The 15,532-nt window shown below is 51.7% G+C and overlaps 1 protein-coding gene across 3 annotated transcripts in view; it reads left to right on the forward strand.

Annotated features, from left to right (window-relative positions):
* The first annotated feature begins 538 nt into the window (after window positions 1-538).
* LOC122386466 (homeobox protein extradenticle-like) overlaps window positions 539-15,532 on the forward strand; it is a 76,811-nt gene continuing 61,817 nt past the window's right edge. For all 3 annotated transcript variants that reach the window (XM_043375682.1, XM_043375683.1, XM_043375681.1), the window contains exons 1-2: window positions 539-942; window positions 4,056-4,144. In XM_043375682.1, the coding sequence (XP_043231617.1) occupies window positions 767-942; window positions 4,056-4,144 (265 nt within the window). In that variant the 5' untranslated portion in view covers window positions 539-766. The remainder of the gene's footprint in view (window positions 943-4,055; window positions 4,145-15,532) is intronic.

The raw sequence follows: 15,532 nt of genomic DNA on the forward strand, positions 1-15,532 counted from the left end.
GGATGTTTTTATTGAGAGCATTGCATGTAAATTCAAGGGAGGTAACATGATAAACTAGATATTATGTCTCTTTGAGTTATAAAGTGTAACTGTCTTAGCGCTTGTTATCTGCAATGAACAACAACCTTCGAGGGGCGAGATGTGGTATAGCAGCCTTTTAGTGTCAACGTGGTCGGATTTTGAGACAACTTTCCAATCTACAGCTGCTCATATTCGAGAAGAAAAATATTTTCAGATCAATAAGGTATTATCATTTGAAATAAAAACAACTCAAAGCTCCCTTTCTTTGCCCTAAAATTGCAGTCACTTTACAAGAACATTAAAAATATGTCAAATATTTACGTGTTTATTCAAGCAAAAAATATTGCGCAGTTTTTAACATTTTAATATATATTTTATTGTGTATATTCATGCTTACTTGATTGATAAATGATCACTGTGTTTCAAAATATCATAAGAAATAGACACCACGTTATTCAGCGTAGATGGCGCGCGCATCGCCGACTCGTGAGGCTCTCCTCAGGGCCGTTGGCCGAGAATGACTGCTAAACAAAGAACGCCATTGGCCGGCGAGCGCGGCTCCGAGGCCGTAAATGAGTGCTAGACGGTGGATTTTATGGTCATCATACCATTGACGTCCTGTATTTGAATGAGTTATTATTTTCATCTGTGACTTACGTTCTAACATCAAGAAACACGTGAGAGTACCGTTAGGCTGTGATTGTGAGTGTGGTGCGCGCTGGAGTGAATTGGAGTGCGTCTGATAATGGAAAGTCAGCAATATGGCATGGGCTATGGGATGCAGCAGCCTCAGGTGGACCCGAACTCTCAGCAGCAGCAACAGAATAACGGCGAGTCCGAGCCGCGGAAACAGGACATCAACGAAATTCTGCAGCAGATCATGACCATCACCGAACAGAGCTTGGATGAAGCTCAGGCCAGGTCAGTAGAGCCGCTGTGCCCCGTGCTTGTCCCACGCATTTGGTCATCATTTTCATTTCTCATTCTTAAAATAGAAAAAAGCGCAGTTATGTTGCTTGATTGATAAGTACTGAGAGATACTTAGGCTTTATAGGCTCATATCAGTGGCTGATATCTATTTGAGTTCAAATTTCAATGTAATAATCCTTTCTGATGTTTCACCAAGTCACCTTTTCCAACACCTTGCCAGGCAACTAGATTGTGACAACTTTCCGCTGCATTTGCCTCTCCCCAACGTAGAGGGCATGAAAACAATATCGGCCGGCGCCACCGATTCTGAGTCTAGTCGGCCCACTGTTGGTCTCCCCGCTGTATGGGAGAGAAGGGTGCCGCGGTGCGCCATCCGCGGCCGGCCGGCCGGCCGGCCGAGAGCCGGGAATTCCGACCCGCCGCCGCCGCCGCCGCCGCCGCGCGGCCCGCGCGGGCGAGCGGCCCCGCTCGCTCGCCCGGCTGTTGGCCGGCGTGAAGTGTCCTTCTCGCTCCGTTGGGTTTATCCCCACACTGAGCCGCTTATGTCGCATGAAACGACAACCGAATGGAGCCGGCGAGGTCGTGTTTCGCGAAATTTTGCTCTGGTTCGGCTAACTTGAGGAACCTGTGGATCAACTTGCGGCGTGGCGTGTGGTCCCAGCAAACAGACTGCGATGGTGTAGTTATGTGTTTATGGAAACTTATCCGTCTGTTGTGTCTTGCCGTGCATTCCGTATAAACCCTGACAAAACTGGCATGCTCGTTCATGCAGTTATGCTCTTTCCTAGTGGACAGAACTAGAAGCTGGGGAGCCACAGTCCAAATTTCAGGATGCTTACATGCCAAGGGACACAATCGCCTACAGGCTACTGCGTACAGGTTACAACAGTTTCATACCTATTTAGTTATCCAATATCTATGTTTCTATTCAGGACAGGAGCTTAGGTTGTCTGCTGATAGTTGATACGTAGTTGAACTGGCAGTCATATTGATGGTCTCTGGATAAAATATGTGATGTGATCACTGGCTGCAGTATAGCTTCACTAACTCACTTTGATTTTGGTGAGTTGGTTCTGATTTGAATCTATCAAGTCATTGCTTGAGACAAAATTCTACCTTTATCTTCGTTCAACAATTGGCTCGTCGTTCAGACGGAAGCAGCAAGCAGCTTATATTGTCAAGCGTCGTTGTCTAAGGTGGCCTATCCTCATTTGCACCTTTATTCTTTCCTGGCATGCTAGATAATGCTGACGAACGACTGCTTCTATTTTTTGTTTTTTCCTCTAATCTTCAGTTGACCTAATTGTCTTGTTGTGTGTAATTTCACATTTTCAAATCCGGAATATTTTGATATTGTTTTGCCTCCGCGAAGACGGAAGCAGGAACATAAATTAAAAAAGCTATTTGATTTTAAAAAGGGAACGACCAACTTCAAGAGAGCATCCCAGTTATTCATTCTAAAAACTATACCATTGAGACATCAATCATGTAATATCATCCAGTGCCTGTTATAATAAAAGGTACATACCTACCTACTCGCACAATGTCTCACTTGCGGCACCGCTCTGCAGCTCTCTTGTTTGAACACCAGTAGCCACGTTCGAGTGTGTCGAGCTCGAAGGCGAGGTGTGAAGTTGCTCCCTCGTGAGCCACTTGACCTTAACACCGATAGCACACACTTGATCAGCTAGATACAATGTTTGTCGCTCAAACAGCGCCGTGCTCGCTAATCGCGGGCTGGGGCCCGGGCTTTACGATAGGCGCCGCAGAGCCCGGGACGGGGGCTGGTGCAACCGGGACAGTCGCTCTGCACTGGCTATAGTGGAGCACGTATCCATACCGACAAACGTCTTGGTGTATTCTATTTGCTAATAAAAGAAAGCGTGCTTCACCTCCGTCTTGCGATATTCTATGCATGTAAATGCTCATCGACCATCGTGCGAGATAAAGCTTGAACGGTGAAATATAACGATGACTATGGTATTTCGTTTTAGCTGTATAACATCAAGCATGCCAAACTGCAATTAGGTATATGGAATAAGAGCACTTGTGGGGAGAACGTTCATAGAAAATGCAGGTGTAGGTATGCATATGCGTAAAACAGTGGTCACGAAACCCTACTTACCTAACTTAAGTGAGATAAGGGTGTTTGAATTAGTGATGTTTCTGATACAACACCCTCTTGTGATGCGTCTAAACCAAATGCCTTCACAATTGAGAACAAAATTACGGCATAGGTTAACAACAAAGAAGATTAAAAAAGAACCTACAAGCATAATTCCTTTGGTTTTGCTTTTCATTATGCCAGCAAAAAAAAAAAAACAAAGTTTATTTTTTGCAAACCGCCTTGAAACAAAACCTGACATAACGACGAAAGCTGCGATGTGACTTTTTGTGAACCACACTTGTGCCACTCTTGCTAATCTGCTGTCATTGTTCAGAATAATAGCCGTTTTCACGACGGCTCGTGTGGCGAATCCACCAAACTTGACTAAATCTAACCTATTTTTACAGCAAATATCTTCATATCATCATTTATTTCAATGTTCAGATCGAAAATAATAGGGTAATTTGATAAATCAGATTTATAAGGAACAGTTACTACCAAACTATGAGCCTACTTTGATCAAGTCGCTCAAATGTTACCAAATGTGCCGTCGTGAAAACTGTGAAATGCACATGCCTGGTTACTAAAATGGTACCTATATTTGGAAGAACCATTTATTATCACTATCAGGTTAGATCTTTTATGTGTCTCATGTACCATTGTGTATGGTATGCAAATCAATATCCTCTGAATTTACTCCGCCTTTTATACGGAGCCCTGAAGACGAGTATTATAGTGTTATTCCGTCATCTGCAATAATGGAGAGTATGCACCAGGCTCTGGGCTATGCGGCACAGCATAGCTTCAGGCGTACGCCTCTAGTGCCATATGTGGGCTGAAATACGAAATAATCCTGGCCCTTGAATCGCGTCTCCATAGGGCGTGGATCAGTCGATCCTCTTACAGGTTAAATGCTTTTCGTTCCTGTTACGCACCATGTAAATGTGTGTTTGTGTGCGTATGCTCGTTCACTGACGCCTTTTATTATTTATTTCAGTACGGAATTCTCTCGAAAGCACACATTGAACTGTCATCGAATGAAGAATGCCCTCTTCTCCGTCCTGATGGAGATCAAAGAGAAAACAGGTAAGGATCGTCAAATATTCGCGAGCTTCTTTATTCGTAACATTGTACTTTGGTATGTGCGTAGCATTTTGATTTTTAGTTCGTCGTTGCTGACCGTTTGTCTTGTAGCAGGCAGGCAGGGGAACATACTCAAATCTTTGCCACCTACATATACAATACCTATTACCTACCATCGGCTTGTTTTCAGTGTGCTGTTTATTTTCAAAGTTCTATGACTTGATCGCGATTTGAACGGCCTTGATAAGGGTCGGTCATCGGTTTGCTTTTGCCGACGAGCTGAGCCCACTAACCTAAAGTTCAAGTGGTCTCTAGCTCGTTCTGCGACAAAGAATCTGAAAGTCCCTGGTGCTTGAATGTGCTCCTGAAGTAGGTGATTGTTTTCCATGGCTCGTAAAGTTGGCCCGAAACGAAGGATTATATGGTGCGTGTTAAACGCGAGCGAACTTCTGACATTTTCTGAGAAAGTGAGATTCGGGCCATATTACAACGGCTGAGTGATCTGATCAGTGATTTCGGCAATTAACGCTTTTAACTAACCATCAGATCTATGCTCGTCTGCGTTATGCCTAACCACTGCTGAGCTACGCATATCTCCAGTATGCTTGGGGTTCGTGATTTAGTTTCCTTATGATCATGCCGGGAATTTAGCCACCAAATGCGATTTTGTTTTGCTTCCGACCATTGACTGCATGGACAAGACCTGATCAGCTTCGTAGCCTACGAAGACTGGTGGATGTTCCATAATCCATCATGAGATATTTGGGAGCTGTCCGTCGACTTGACGGGTCTGTACGGCCGTCCCGTCATTTGACAACATTGACGAGGGGTCTGTTGTTCTGATGTGTCTGTACGGCTCCCTGTGGTGTGTCACTGATGGGCCGACCGTCACCCTGACGTGTCATCATGACCGTGTCGTGATGTGTCTCGTGACGGGCCGGTCGTGATGAAACGTTGGTCATCGGTCGGCTCCGGGCCGGACCGCTGTGGCCGCCGTTACAGCTTGCCAGGCTTTGTTTCTACGACTGACCGACGCGGCGGTGAGAAGAGCAGCGCTATAAATAAACACCACAGACACTAAATATACAGGCGGCCGGCGGCGGGCACACTGCGCCCTGCAGCTCGGGGTGAAACAGACGACCCTGGGCGGGTCAACGCCCAGCCTCGGGTCCGCGGAGTCGCTCAGGGTTCCACGCAGCTCTGACACTGACTGATCCTGTTAGGAAGGATCAGTGTCTTTTGCTCGCTTGTGGCTGTCATGGGACTGTCAAAAGCCTAGTTCAGACGAAGGAGCTCGCAACATTCGATTGGATTAGGATCTTGCTCCACGCGTTCTGGTCGATGATGAAGCTTTTTTTCATTTTACCATCGAACACGTTGACTTGGCTGGCTGAGTACGCCGACTTCTGAGCCTGTCCCAGTCCTCACCGTCTCATGTCTGTGCTCGCCTGTCCCATGTCCCCTGCTCCCGGTCTGCTGTGACGGTCACAGACGCCGTGTACCGGCTGTCTCCGGCCGACGGTCGGGTGTCGGCGCCGGCGACGTCTGGTGTTCGTCCGTCCACGCTCCGTCGCCTCCCACTGTCCGCCTCTGGCAGTCGGCAAACACACGAGTGGGGTGTGACTGATAGACGCAGAGACGCATCGGCAACCTGTGTCTAACGTGGCGGCTGAGTGGCTGGGAAAAGTTGGGCTTAGATCACTGCTAATGTTAGTGTGCGATAGGCTTTTTGTATTTGAGTGGGGTTTTGAAAATAGTTTTTGGTTCGATGGTGATTCGTTGCCGCTTTCCAGTAGGCCGACCGACTGACATTTCAAAATGTCAAGGCAAAGTAAATGGTGCCGCGAAAACTCATTATTTTTATCTTTTTTATTTAGGTTCCGGCTTCAGTGAAAATGACATAGGGCCTCGAAGTTCAATGTTTTTGACTTAAAAAAAATATTCACTCTGTGGGCTAAGGAGTGCTTTCGATAGAAGCTATCCAATTAATTATTCAAACGTGCCTGTCGCATGGTATTTGGACGGCTGTATTGAACTATTCAATCGTCCTCTTCTCTAACCTCATCCTCCCAAAGCGAGCTCTGCACCACTGCCGTCTCTGACTGCAGCTGCCGTGAACCATCCCCCCCTCCCCACCCTAGTCGGTCGAGTTGGTCTGCAGTGCCAAGACAAACGTCTGAACTGACGGCCGACCGGCCGCCGCTGGCGACGGTGACTGGGCACGGTCCGTCACCTGTCCCGCACATCGGCGACTGTCACACACGGCACATCGGCCGCTGTCACACACACGGCCACCGTCACACACGGCACATAGGGCGACTGTCACTCACACACACAGCGCATTGGCGACTGTCACACATAGCACATAGGCAAATGTCACACACACGGCACATCGGCCACTGTCACACACATGGCACATTGGCGACTGTCACACACACGGCACATAGGCCACTGTCACACACACGGCACATCGGTAACTGTCACACACACACACGGCACATTGGCGACTGTCACACACACGGCACATCGGCGACTGTCACACACGGCCACCGTCACACACGGTACATCGGCCACTGTCACACACACGGCACATCGGCGACCGTCACGACTGTCACACACAAGGCACATCGGCCACTGTCACACACACAGCACGTCGGCCGCTGTCACACACAGCACATCGGCGACTGCCACACACGCGGCACATTGGCGACCGTCACTCACACACACAGCACATTGGCGACTGTCACACATAGCACATAGGCAAATGTCACACACACGGCACATCGGCCACTGTCACACACATGACACATTGGCGACTGTCACACACAGCACGGAGCGCAGCCCCAGTGCTGCGTTTGGTGCAGGAGCGGTGTATGGAAACGGCACGATGGACAATAGACAGTGGACAGCGCTCAAGGAAAAGGAGTTATTTAGTACGACACCATTATATGATTCGATGAATTTTTGTTTGTGAATGGAGTGTTCAAATGCAGGGCTATATGGCCTTCTCACTCAGTGTTATAACTTTTTCGCTTTTGTACTATTTTTTTCTGTAAACCCGCAGTGCAATGATATTTTTTTCAGGCAGATTACCTTTTGAGTGCTGGGCATAAAGAGTGTGGATTCTTTTCTTTTTGTAGGTACTGCGAGAGGCTCAGTTAATATCATTGCATTCACTTATCCAAAGATACTAATGAAGCAGCCACAATTAAGCATGTCAGATGCCCAATCCCATTGTAATGACGTAACATCCTATGACGTTATACTTGACAACATACAACAGCAATGCCGTTGATCACTGTTTTGTTATTGCTTATGCTCTGGCACTTGGCAACAAACTTTATCAGCCATTTGTAGAGGGCTGTTAGTGACTGTTTGGCAATCGTGTTTGTCAACTAACTGTGACGTCTGCTACCGTTACCGACATTATCAGTGAGCGTCTAGCTGCCGGACAAGGTGTAATTACGTCGTGTAATCCCCAACATGGTCTATCTGGGTCGTGATTAGGTGTCAGCCGGCCACCGGAGCGAGATACCGACCGGCGCCACATCTGCACAATGTATGATAATTGGCCAGCGGCGACCTCATCTCGGTCGGCTGGTCTTCTCGGGCGCGCTCAATGATGGAGGAGGTAATAGGTTAAGTGGTGACGCGGCAGCCAATAATGGAGTCCAGATCCGATGGAGACAGGCGCTGGGAGGGGGGGGGGGGCAGATGACAGGCCGCAGACGCGAGCGATGGTCGTTTAACGGCCGACTGAGATTGACCTTGCAGATTAATTTGGTCGATGTCGGACGATGCATGGTGATTGAAACGGCCCTCTGCCCGTCATCCCTCGGCACTTCCCACAACTGACGCTGACACTGCAATAAAAATAGACGGCCAGATTGAATCAATGCAATTTTACTTAGAGAATAGATATGCAAATAGAATGTAGAGATGTCAGTGCTTGGTGCTTCCCTTTTTTATGCAAAATGCGACGTGATCTTTTCCCGTTATTGATGGATAAATACCATTGTCATTGGCTCTTCATGCATTATTGCAAAACTTATCTTGCAAATTGCTTCATTGCAAGAACGTGGGTTAGGACATGTTTTGCAACAAGATTTAAGCGATGCATGGAACTGGAATCATTTGTGAAAGTCAACAGTTTGTTGTTTTATTCATGATTTGCAGCATGCAAAGTGTCGGTGAGGACAACAGGACGCTTGATAACCTCGTATGCTATGTACTCGTACCTATATCAGCCGATCACATAGTATTTTCAACTGCCTTGTGCTGACTGCCCAGCACGGTCATGGCTGACTTTTTGTCGCAGTTTGTTCCGACTTTCAATGAGGTTTGTATTTGTTCCTCTTGACAGAGGAATTATATTCGCACTATTGTTCTCTCAATCGGGGATACTACATATGCACACTACGGTCCAGCGACACATTGTTTCGGCTTCGAGATCCGCAGAAGCATTCATCCAGTCTCTCGACGAACTAGCCTTTGTATTATGCAAGCGGGCATGTCTCACATTTAGCACACAACTCTTGGTATTTTCATGTTTTACTCTGAAACTACGTAATCTTACGGATGAATGAGTGAGACAAACACGTTTTGCTGGTCGGATTTAGCGATGTGCTTTAATATTTCCGCGTACTGGATTCTGTATTTTCTCTGGCACGGCTTCCAGGCGAGATGTTTTTGCTCATTGTTTTCCCCGCAAGATTTCCCTTCATTTTAAAACCGTTTCCCGAGTGTGGCACTATCGTATAAGAACAAGTTTCTCAGGGACCTCTCATCTGCTGAAATACATAAAATCAAGCAAAATCAAGCAAGAGTTTCTCTAACTAACGCTTGAATCTGACCGTAAATGTGACAGTCATAGCTGGCATTGCAGCTGGTACCGTTTTCATAATGCTCGAGTCACCATTCCTATCGCCCTCTTCTTCGTTGGCAGCACTACCATAAGCTACCGCAACATTTTACTAGCCTTGGGGCCTGGGTTAAGCCGGCCGAAGTATTCTCTCAACTCTGGATCGTCGCAGTAACTCAACATGAGCCCGAAAAGCGTACGTTTCAAACTGGTTGTGGGCGATATACATGCAAGTTTACTGGATTGGATGATAAGTCGTGAGGAAAATGATACAAGTGAAACAGTTCTATTCTCATCGGTATCTTTTTAGAATTGCAGTCTTTTGATACTTACGGCTTCATTCTGCTTCCCAAACATATCGAACCTTTAGTCAGTCTACCTATCTGCGTTCCCATTCGTGGTCTTTCCAGTAGTCCCAGCCCTCTGAGCACTTGATCCTCACTCCTCACTATCTGTTCTCCAGCCATTTCAGTCCCCCCAGTCATTCCTCTTGCCGCTCCTTCCAGTTCAGACGTCTCTCCTGCCAACTCAATCTTTCCATCCTTTTCTCGTGCTACTCCTCCATTCCAACCTTTCCTCCGCGGCTGCCAGGGTCCTCCTAGATCTTCCTCTCGCTATTTTAGTCCTCCTGTCTCGTTGCCGGCCGATTCTGGCCGAGCCGACTGCGGCAACCGGAGATCGCCTATCACTCCATCATGCGGCATACAATTTGCATGCATCAGCGGCGGCGCAGCGGCGGCGGCGGCGGCGCCCGGCCGGCTGGGTGCAGTAATGGCGCCCGTGACGTCACCGTCGGCCGAGGCGCGCCGCGCCACCCAGCCGACGGCACATTGAAAGATCGATGGCTGAACCATTCCTCCCGCCGGCCGAGTCGGCCTGGCGGGGAGGCGGGGAGCGTCGCCTCCCGTCGCCTCCCGTCGCGTCCCGTCGCCGTCCCCCATAGACCGTCACCAGTCGCTGCCCGGATGCCCGTCTCCCTAGGTGGGATTTGAGGCGGGAGGGGCTGGATTGGTGTTGTAGTAAACAGGGCCGGCCGTGGAGGACCGGTGAAACGTGCACGGGTCGATGTGCGCCCCGGCCCAGTCCCGTCACTGGCGTGCGGCGCTGTCGTCCGCGGGCCGCACTCGTAAACCGTCGGCCCCCGTCACCGGGTGGCGCGGTCCTCCTCCCCCGTCCCTCCCCACACCGTGACGGTCAGGTTACTGGGTGGCGCCGCATCGAACGAGCCTGGGGCCGCGGGGTCACCACGGGGCACACCCCTGCACTGCACTGGTACGGCGCTCATCGACTGCAGTCGGCCGGAACAGTCCCCAACTCCCCACTTCCTGTTGCAGCCCCTCTCCTGAGTCCTGTCCGTCGTGGTTGGATAGACAGGAGCTTAGATCCGTCGCACACATACCACCGTGACATTATACCATTTCTTTTTCTCGTCCCGTCTCGTGTCGTTCTGTCCCACCACCCCGCCCTGTCCCGTCTCGTCCCGCTACTCCGCCCATCGGCCTCGTTTTTTCTTCGGCTTCGGGGCGCGCCGCGCATTTTAATGCGGCCACAATGGGAACCATGACATTGGCCCCATCACATGTTTTTTACTTTATTGAGTCGTAAAGCGCCTATCGAGGCGGCGATCTGCGGCTGCGCGAACCGTCGGTCGGCTCGCTGGCCGCAGAGGGTGCCGTGTCGGGGACCGGTGAGCCGCCTCGGCCAGGATGTATGAGCGAGCTGGGAGGCGGGCACGAAATGGAAAGGAGCGGGCGCTGCTGCCGGCTCGGCGGCACCGAATTGGCTGAGGAGGGGTTGAGGAGAAGCTGGGAAGGAGCTGGCGAGGGACTGCTTGGGGATTGTTTGATGAGTTCTGGGGAATGAGGAACTGTGAAAAGCTCCTGTGGACCTGCAGAGGAATTGCTGGATGGATGGCTACAATATGCTATGACATGACTTCGTGAGGCTACTGCACTCCTATTGAATGCTGAGGGTCTGCTAATGACTTTGAGGGGGATTCCACAAGGCCAGGACCACTAGACATATAGATGGAGCGGAAGACAGAGCTCGTCAAAACGTACCGCATTTGTGGTCGCCCTTCAATTACGCTAGGGTATGTAAGACAACGTTTGTCATCCATCCAAGCATGAAAACGTAGTCGGTTCTCATTTCTGCACATCGAAACGAACCCGGAAATTAATCCTCTTTTCAATTCCCTCATGTATCTAGTCATTTCAGCGTCCCATTTCGACTGTCGACGTCTTGCCTCCGAGTCGCCCATCGGCCTTGGTGTGGTACCCGTCACTCTGTTGGCGCTCCTCCGACGCTGGGGCGCTGATGGGCACGGGTGGGGAGGAGGGCTGGGGACAGCGCCCCTCCAGCGGCAGCAGCTGGGGCCGCCGTGCGTGTGTGTGTCTGTGTGTGTGTGTGTGTGTGTCGGCCGACGCGGCGCAGTCGGCGGAGGAAGATACCGGCGACGCGGCAGGTCGTTGAACCATTACGTCGCCGGGAGTCGGAGTCGGTGTGGGTCGGAGAATGAGCCCGAGCAAAAGCGGGTTTGGGGAACGACTGTTTGAAACGGTCGCTTCGAACGGTGATGAATGCCAACCTTCCTCTGTTGATCGATGGGATGCTTTTCATCGATATTGGCTGTGTTTGACCAGTTCCGAGTTTGACATCGATCGACTTCATCGTCAAGGTCGACCTGGCAGTTATGTTTGATCTCTTATGCCCTCTGCGGATTCCGTGTTTTGCTGGTACGGTTTTAGGGATCGCTTCGCTGGTATGCCGCTCTGCTGTTGGCTTCACGGCTCTGGCTGATGCACACTTGCATCGCGGCGGTCTGCTATCGTCCGGCGCCGCGTTGGCCGCGGCGGCGTTTGCTGCGCGCCGCTCTCGTCGCCGGCGGCGGCGCGGCGCCGTAACGACCTCGTTCGGCCGCAAATCGGCGGCTGCATGCAACCGGCCGACGTCGGTTCGAACTCGGCCTATGCCGGAGCCGCCGCTCGCCGGCCGCCTTTCCAGCTAGCGGCAGTGCTTTTCTAGCGAACCGGCGCGCCGTCCGTCAATTTGCCGTTGACGGCAGCGTGGCACGCGGTGTAGCCGTGACCGCCGGCGTCGGCGGGGCGACCGACCGACCAACACCGTTCGGTCGGCAGCGGCCACCGCGGCGGCGGCGACTGGAGGCGGCGACTGGGCGCTCGGCCAGCCTTGATGACGGTCGGTATCAAGGCTGAGGCCGGCTAATGCGGCCCTGCTGAATTAAGCCGGCTGGGATGGGCTGGCGGAGGCGGCTGCAGCGGTGGCATTGGCAGTTGGGACGGACGCGGAGTTTGTATGTCGTGACCGGGTGTCATTTTGGGGATATTGAGGTTCCACCTGTCCCACCAGAGCAGCCATGTGAGCTCTAGAATGGTCGGAGACGGGGCTGAGACATCCTATCGCTGTATCCTTGGCTCACAGGAAGAGCTTGTCCACATGTCCGTCTTCGTCACCGCCACTGACTATACTCGTACTAAGCCCTAAGCTCTAACACTAAGTGCCTCTACCGCTGTCAGCGCCTGGTGGTCGGCTCAGCCCGATGGAAACACGCTTCACTCGGTCATTAGTGCGACTCGTTAGCGTCTCGGAGGCGGCCGACAGGTGTGCGTGTGTCGGCCGTCATCTAGCCGTCATCGCCGCGTCATCCGGGCGTCATCCGCCCGTCATTGTAACATCATTGGCGGCTCGCTCGTCCGGACCGGCGCGGCGGCCCCTGGTGGTAGCCCGATCGCCGCCGCTGCGTCATCCGATGTCATCGCTCTGTCATCCGATGTCATCGCTCCGTCATCCGATGTCATCTCTTGTTGGAGGAACGGCATCGTAGAAGAGATAGTTGTCTTGATGTGAGAAAATGTAAAAAGGGCCAATCTGCAAACCCTGATGTAGCAGCAAGTGGCGTAGAAGGAAACGCAAATCGCATAAATTTTCCAGATTGATTTCTTATTTTTGCATGTTTACGTAGGGATGCTTATGAATTATGAATATTGAATAGCAGGCCAAATATGAACGATCTTCTGAATTTGCCGTAGCTTTGCAAATTCGTAAAATGCGCATTGAGATGATGAATCAAATTTTCAACGGCTTGCAGAACCCAGAACTTTTAAAGCGCAATTACTTCCAACGACGTTTGTTTGTGCCTTGAAAACTTGATGCCCAATCCTTTGTACATTAAACATGCTTAAAGCTGACAGCAGCTTTAGAGAATTCCGGACATCAACTGCGCCGCGGCTACCTGGGCTGCGCCATCTGTGTCTCAGGTGCGGCGGGCTCGTCTCGCTGGGCCGTTCTTCATCTCCCGGCGCGGCTGCTGCGTGCCGGCGGCGAATAACTCAGAATAAGTGACGTGGCCGGCCTGCTCGCCGCGGTACCGTCTTCAGCGGCGGGCCTGGCCTCAGCGAGCTGTACGACAGCTGATGATACGGCAGCGGGCTGTACAACAGCAGGGTACGGCAGCGGACTGTGTGTGCTAACGACGGCAGGGCCTCCCCACTCCCAGCCGGGACCGAGACACCTCCGCCGGGCGCTGGCTGGCTCAGAGCTCGGCCCGGCTCGGTCGGAGGGGCGCCTTTGTGTAGCCGGTCGGCCTTCCCAGCTGAGAACTGAGAGGAACTCTGAGCCGGGAGGCTTTCAGTCCGGCTCGGCCGGCCTCGAATGGCCCGCATAATGGACGTGTGATCTCTGCTCTGTAGTGCCCTGATCTCTGCCTGGCTTGTGTGCGGAGGCGGCGGACTGGCCGGGGATGGTCTCTGGTCGCGGACCAGCCCGGGAGGAATGCTCCCTGGTGGCGGTCCCTCCCTGGGAATGGCCTGTGGAGGCCTGATTCTCTGAGAAGTAGTCCTGGAAGGAGATCATCCCCTGTAAGGAATTCAGTTCCGTAGGACAGACCATCCCTCCTGAAGGAACGGCTTCGGATGGTGGACGTGGGACCATCTGAACCATTCTCGATAAGGAACGGTCCCGACAGGCGGACCATCCTTCTGTAAGGAACGGTTTGTTTCCTGCGGTGGACCACACTCCATATGGAGCGGTCGGGGACCATGCGGACCATCTCCCCATAAGGAGCGGTCCGGGTCGGGCCGGCGCCTCTCGGTCCCGTCACAATGCGGCGCCCCGCGGCCGGCCGGCCGGGCCGACAGCCGCGGGGTCGCGCACCACCGAACGTCAATATAGCCGCAGCCATAAACATGTCGGCCACGTCGATGGAAACTAAGCCAGTGATCTGTAGGACTGAATTACGACGGTGCGGCCCGGCGGCTGCGCTCGACCAACGATCGACGACCCCAGTGGCGACCCCCGATATAGGAGCTGGTGACCTCTGGCCGGCCCGCGGTGGTAGGGTCTGTCTATTTCTTCTTCTTCACTTCAAGGGTAGTGACTGGCGATATCAATTTAATAGGCATTGACATAGACTACTGTATTACAGATATGGAGTAGTCTATGCATTGGCAATATTTTATTTGGTCAGCCTTCGACCAGACCACGGAAGTACCTATCTTTTTTTGCCAGTGGTGGCTCATCTCCCAATTTGTTAAGCCGGTGTTGTGCTGATTAAATCCCTGCTCGATTGTGGTGTTCAATAGATTTCGATCTTGACGCTTCTACGCCAAACAGCCAGCAAATATGTCTTTTCTGTTTGATCTGCCGTATCGACGTTGGCTCGCGTTCGCTCATGGTCTGAGCTATGTAAGTTTGGACACGCTGGTATCTGGCAAGTTTATTTTCACAAGCTTAGCAGAATGCGATAAAGAGACGTCGAACTTGCTCGTGCGATATGTTTCCTAGCACTGACCGCGGTGGACCGCCAATTTTTTTTTCTTCCCTGCCGACAGTTTAGCACCAGCCGGGCGAACTGTTTTACCTTGTCTGTCTGTCTGTATGTCTGTATGTCTGTATGTATGTCTGTCTGTCTGTCTGTCTGTCTGTCTGTCTGGCCGAGGCTGGTTTGGGTCGGTATACCTGGCGTGACAAGATCCCGCTTGCACACCGTCACTCGTAAACTAAAATAAATGGTAATTGAAAACGGACGCGCCGGATCGCGCGGCGGCCTGCGGCGCGGTGGCGAGCCCAACGCACGCCGCGCGCCGCATTGGTGCGCGCCACTAATGGAGCCAGCGCGCCGCGTACGTCGTGTAGAGGCGGGCCGATGGCCCTTCTGATGGCTCTGAGAACTTGTCGGGAGCCGCGAACGGCCCATCGAGTCTAAAGCTGGTACTTCGTCGTGGGTGGCATTGTCTTGAGTGGAAGGAATGGGCGTTGTATGTATGGCACTGCGTCAAAGTTAGCCACTAGCTGTCCTTATGTGACTGAGCACCTTTCCCACTTTTAGTACTTGTCATTGTAGTACTATTCGTAGTACGTCCCCGCCCTGCAAGCCTGTCACTACTCCGTCTGACGCAAACCGTCCCTATTCTGTTACAGGTGAGTGGAGAGACGGCCGTAGCGGCTGCAGCGCGCCTCGGCTGGCGTGAGTACCCCTCCCCTTCTCCCTTTGGTGTGACGTCATCCACACA

The sequence above is a fragment of the Amphibalanus amphitrite genome, unplaced genomic scaffold (genome assembly GCF_019059575.1).
Source record: "Amphibalanus amphitrite isolate SeventyFive unplaced genomic scaffold, NRLGWU_Aamphi_draft 000252F_arrow, whole genome shotgun sequence".
In the NCBI taxonomy this organism is placed as follows: Eukaryota; Metazoa; Arthropoda; class Thecostraca; order Balanomorpha; family Balanidae; genus Amphibalanus; species Amphibalanus amphitrite.